Source organism: Equus quagga, chromosome 6, assembly GCF_021613505.1.
Source record: "Equus quagga isolate Etosha38 chromosome 6, UCLA_HA_Equagga_1.0, whole genome shotgun sequence".
Classification (NCBI taxonomy): domain Eukaryota; kingdom Metazoa; phylum Chordata; class Mammalia; order Perissodactyla; family Equidae; genus Equus; species Equus quagga.
This window is the reverse complement of record NC_060272.1, coordinates 69,827,598-69,833,597: the sequence shown is the minus strand read 5'-3', so window position 1 is coordinate 69,833,597 and position 6,000 is coordinate 69,827,598. Positions and strand designations below refer to the sequence as shown.

Sequence of the window (6,000 nt, the reverse complement as noted above, 5' to 3'; positions counted from 1 at the left end):
AGAAGGACCTGGCCACCCACTTCTGGAAAAATTGGCCATGAAAACCCTATGAATAGCAGTGAAGCATCATCTGATATGGCACCGGAAAGTTAGAGAACGACAGAAAAAGACCAGGCAGGGTTCTGTTCTGCTGTACACAGGGTAGCTAGGAGTTGGAATAGATTCCAGGGCACTAACAACAAACCACTGGGTATTGTATATACATCCATCCCACTTATTTGCAGATTCTGTATTTGCAAATTCACCTACTCACTAAAATTTATTTGTAATCCCCAAACCAATACGCTCTGTGCTTTCCTGGTCATTTTCAGCCATGTGCAGAGTGGCGCAAAATTGGAGTCACTGGTGTGCATGCTCATTCCCAGTTGAGACGAAGCAATGTGATGCTCTGCCGTCCAGTTTCAGCTCTCCTACTGTACACAAGGATCCTTTTCATGATCTATTTAGTTCATGTTTTCCCCTTTTTTGTGCTTTTTGCTGGTGATTTTGTAGTTTAAACCTGCCCCCAGGCGTACTGCTGAAGCACTCTCTAGTGTTCCTGCGCATGAGAAGGCTGGGACGTGCCTCACAGAGAAAATACATGTTAGATAAGCTTCTTTCGCACGAGCTTTAGTGCTGTTGGCTGTGAGTTCAATGAATGGCCAATGTGGTACATCCAGAAAAAAGGAAGAGGAAATTCACTGATCTGTAAGTGGGGCTGCTCTGGAAAGTGAGAGAGTAACACCGATAGAGTATGATGAAGCCATGGGAAAGATGAGAAGTGGCTCAGTTTGTGGATTCATGAGATGATGACTCATAAAAAAGTCTAATTAAAAAAAAAATTATTGTGAGGCCGAAAACCAAAGAAATTGCAGTCACATTACGCAGGGTCAGGAAAAATATTAAGCCCTACTCGACTGATGTTTTATTATAAAGAAATACTGCTCATAATCAATTATTTGTCGGAAATATGTAAGCAAGCCTTCTTCAAACAGAAACACACAAAAAATATGGTCATATATTGATGGGTTGACAAAAACATTGTGACCAGAGGCTTGTAAGATGCCAACTCTACTCTGCTAGGAGCAGTGGCTCAGTGCTTGCTAATTCAGCGTTCACAGTGCCTTTATAGAGCGGAACTGCCTCAGATTATTAGAACAGACTGTATCTCACTATTTCTGCTCCGCACCGTGTCTACTTCACATCAGCACCTCTGCTTGCCAAGCACTCCACTCCTGTTCAACGTTCAAAGACTGTGCACTCCAGCAACAGATGTCGTATGCTGGAAATCTTGCTTCAGAGGAACAGTATTACTTGGGATTTCGAACCTCAGCTGCGCACAAGAAGGACGTGGGTCAGGAGGCATCTAGGTGGCCTGCTGGGTGGGATCATTAGAAGGGAAGCAAATGCTATCTTTGAAACAGTCGACAAAGGAGGTAGTGTGCCTAAGGCAAGTCAAAAGTTACACATTCACACTTCATGGCTTTGCAACATCACAATGCCATCACTTCAGGTATTGATTTCTTTGCTGCTTGTGTAGTCAGCATACATAGATTTTGCTTTTGTGTCAGTGTGTGTTATTCCACTTGGCTGGGGAAGTGGAATTTACATTTTCTTTCTAAGAGGTCATATGACCAGTTTTTCTGTGGCCAAATACCAAAAGACAGAAACAGAACAGTTTCACACCTAAGAATTTCATGAAGTATGCTCAGAATCAAGTTTGCATTCGTATGACCCAGGGTCCCAGGACAACATTTGCAGCCCATGCCTGCTAGAACGACCACCATGTTCTCTTCTTTCATCTAGAAGAAGAAAAGGGGCAATTGAAATTCCTCCTTTGCCTATGAAAGCAAAACTTGCCAGTATTGAGAGAAAGCATGAGGGAGATGAGCAGAGAGCACCATTTGGATCACTTTTACGGGGGCATATGGTCTTTTGGGCTGCCGTGGCTTTTGAAGCCTATTGCTGAGAAAGTCTGGAAGCTCCTGCCTGTCTAACTAGGAGCTCCCTTTATCTTTGAGAAGTCAAGCACAGAACAAGTACAATGCAGGCAAGAGGCTCAGAGTCAGATGTCGCTACTCTTCATGGTCCAGTGGTGCAGCCAGAAGTCGCTTCCTCAAGTCTCAATTTCTTGTCTAGTTAATGAAAATGAGATTTCATTCATAGAGTTCACTGAATCTTCTATAAAAATACTATAAAAGTGTTTTTATAACTTCCAGATTTAAGCAAAATCTGAAGAAAAACAAAAATCCCTACCCATCACTTTAATGCCTTACACATAGGTTAAGGTACCCAGACTTACCAAATGTCTGTTGATAACAGCATCCTTATATTCGGGAGTGACACTGACTACAGTACGGAGGAGTCCAGAACATGGCAACCTATCTTAGAGAGAAATTTTCCTCATGAACCAGGTTTTCCACTTATAGGATGAAGCATGAAAAGCAACATATATTTTATAGAAAATAGGAAATATTTAATGTATATAAATTTATTTGCTTTGGCAATTATTTATTTACAATTGATGATTGATATCAACAATTGAGGTAAAAATATACATGAGGTATAAATATAATATTTAAATGCAATATCATATTTTATTTCCATTGGCAAGATAACAATGAATAAAATACTGCAGTATTTGACAAATAAGCTTGATGCATCTTTTTCCTCTTTTTTCTTTTTTTTAGATGCACTGTGTTGTTATGCAGCAGCGATGTGATTAGCGTGTGCATAAAAATAAAAGAGTCAGGTAATTTGAAGAGAAGAGGAGTCAGAAATACAATCCTATTCGTTTTTATTCTGTTTTAACTCTGCTGTAGACCCTGGCTTCTCAGAGTGGGATCTTCCCGCCAGCAGCATGGGCATCCCCGGGGCCTGTTACAAATGCAGACTCTCAGGCCCACCCAGCCTGCCTGAATCAGGGTCTGCATTTGAACAAGATCTCCAGGCGATTCATGTGCACGTTAAATTTGGTGATACAATACCATCCATCCTTGTGTGCCTGTCTAATTCTCCAAACACACAGGCTCCCATCTCTGGAGTAGGACCAGTGTGAAACTAGATTCAACTTCACTATGCATATGTCTATGCATATTAAAGTAACCCAGCATATATGGTTAAATTTAAGACGTATGGCAGAAGTGAATTTTTTCGCTCACAGAGCACTGCCCAAATGGAAAATTATGGCTTTGCTCCACCTTCTTAGGTAGGCCAGAAAAATGAAAAATTCCTAGGTCATAATTCAAATAGTATGATTCTCCTTGCACTATACAGAACTCATATATAGCATTTTTATTCCTCTCAAAAAAAGAATTGCACATTGCTGATAAGAGAAAACATTATATGAATGCATACAATACAAAAAAAGAAAAGGAAAACACTCATTTAAATTTTTCTTTTTTTCCTCCAACCCCACTTGCTAAATTATGATACCACTCTCTCACAGATTACCAAAGAAAATCTCTCTCTCTGAAACCAAACACAATAAATTATCTTTCTCTCTACAGTTGTTGAATTATAATAAACAAATCCACTAGCAATTGGCTAAGGAGAGTCAATTTGCTTAGTCTATACAATAATAAATAAGGTTGGGCCAAACGCATAGGTACTTGACCAGCTAATGAAGAAATGTGGAATTAACAAACCTGTTTATATTTTCTAAAACTAATTGAAGAACATAGTTTTGGTCTAATGTTAGCTTAAAACCCTGTCTTTCAGATTGCAAAACTTTAATACATTATCTCTTAAGAGCATCACATGTAGCAAAATAAGAATTCCCTGAAGCTGTAACGGTCTGGGGCTCTTGAATGACCATCATCTCCCTTTGTCTGGTGTCCAGAGTTAAATTCAGTGCGATATGTTGGTAGGAAAACGCCAATTAACTGTGACCAAAAAAGGCCACTGGTCAAACAGAATGATACTTAAGAACATTATGAAATGTATCTATGAAAACTTCATAAACCGCAGAGGCTCCCTTTGGCTGTGAACGAGCACGGGCGATTACATTCAGCTCTGATCAGCAGGGACATCTAGGTTCTGGTTCAGTCTCTCATGCTGACTCCAGTGGTCCGTGGGTATCTGACATTTCACTGAAACTGCATCTGGCCAGGCCCAGTGGCAACTGGTCACCCAGCCTTAAATTTGGTAACAACTTTCACCCATTTCTTTGCTTTAAAGAGGAGTAAGTATTCTTTTCCTCACTTTATCCAACACTCCACTTCAGTTTTCGAAGAACACAAACAGACAACACATAAGAACCTTTTAATGTTGTTTTCCTTTGGTTAGCTAACCTTTGGTTAAACCTCAGGGCAGATGGACAGACCACACATTTTCACACCTGGGTGTTAGCAGCAGATTCTGCTCAGCTTACTGGACAGTGGGGAGATGGGACCCAGAGCAACCTGGAAAGAACCACGTAAGGAAGGGACTCACTGAGTCAGACGTGTTCCTTTTCAAAATACGCCATTATATATAAAACTGATTTTTACATATATACAGTAAAGATAGAGATATACACACATATGTACATATGCTATACATACATTTATTTACAGTTAAGAATACGCTTCTTAGAAGCCTTTAAATAGCAAATTAGGCAATGCATAAAGAATAATCCATTTAATTTTAAGTAATATAGATAAATGTTCTGATTTTTAAAAATATTATATTAGTAGGGCTATAGCCATCTCCAGGAAGGCTAGGAAAGTTCTCAGAAATCCTTGCATCTTCAACATTCTGACTTCCCAGTGTTTCCATTTTTAAAAGTTAACCATGTCAATCAGTTTCTCTCTCTCTCTCCTGCTTTCTCACGAGCACATTCTCTCCCACAGGCATTTGCTTTTGCTTCCTCTTCCCTGAGTTTGATGTCACACTGGGGAAAACTCAGATTTTAGTTTCCGGACCTTCAGCAATGAGGGGCTGAAAAGAGTTTCTAATCCTGGCAACTTCTGCCGCACACAGATGTCCAAAGCCTTTATTGTACCATTCTGGGGAGTGACCTCTGTGGGGACAAAAATCAGAAAGGAAGTGGGAACATCTTTTTTGAAATCACAACAATTTGTCACAGTAGCCAGGGCTGTCCTTGTGCCCTGACTGTAAGTACACTTGGTGCAACTCAGGGCTGCTGCCTCCAGGATCTGAGAGCCTCATTCTGTCATCAGCTGCCTTGAAAATGCCTTTCCGGCCAAGCATTCAGTCTATCTTTTCAGTATTCATTGGGTGCTTTAAAATGATACCATCTCCTCGGAAAAGATTCTGACTTAACTCTAGAAATTACTGAGAAAGCTCAGTGCGCATCTACCCAGACCAAGAACTCAGTTTGGCATCATGAATGCTTTGGAGGGGTTAGATTTGAATTAGTTTCTTCTCAAAGGAGGGCAAGTGGAGGAAGCATCAAAAAAGGACACCCAAAAGAAACACAAGAGAAGGGGACTTGCACTTACTGAGCACATACTGTGTGCCAGGCTCTAGAGCTTATGGCTGCTCTGGATGAGAAGCACAGAAATATAAGTGGGGACAAAACTGAAAATGAAGGAGAGCCAAGGGCTGCAGGAGAATGCCAGAATTTTAGGAAAGGTGAGGAAGAGGAAAGCAGAGAGAGGGTGGCATAAGCAATCATCTATGAAAGCACGTTAATGGCAATGAGGAAAAAAGTATAGTGAAATAAGAAATCAGGATGACAAACAGGGTCCCGGCAATGTGCCACTAAAGCTGAGATTCCAAGATGGTGCCCACTCTCCTTGGGGTTCACACTTACTTCAGGTCTATCCTGCAGATGTGGGTCAGTCTTGACTTGCCGGAACCACAAGGTTCTATTAAATACTGAGAATCCATCACCATGGCCCGCACGCCACCCATGAGCTGGGCTTCCTCATGCTCCACAGACAGGGACACCAGGGTACACATTCCTTTGGGCAAATCAGTTTTCCAGGTCCTGTAGCAAAACAACCGGCACATCAGAATTATGGCTAAGAGAGAAAGAAAACCGTGAACACAGCGCTGAGGTTTACACTTACATTT

At 41.0% G+C, this 6,000-nt stretch overlaps 1 protein-coding gene across 8 annotated transcripts in view; it reads right to left on the bottom strand.

The window, feature by feature from the left end:
• Positions 1-2,460: 2,460 nt before the first annotated feature.
• The window catches only part of STARD13 (StAR related lipid transfer domain containing 13), a 488,843-nt gene continuing 485,303 nt past the window's right edge, over positions 2,461-6,000 (bottom strand). For all 8 annotated transcript variants that reach the window (XM_046664327.1, XM_046664326.1, XM_046664323.1 and 5 more), the window contains 2 exons: positions 5,738-5,914; positions 2,461-4,981 (listed from right to left, as the gene is read on the bottom strand). In XM_046664327.1, the coding sequence (XP_046520283.1) occupies positions 4,864-4,981; positions 5,738-5,914 (295 nt within the window). In that variant the 3' untranslated portion in view covers positions 2,461-4,863. The remainder of the gene's footprint in view (positions 4,982-5,737; positions 5,915-6,000) is intronic.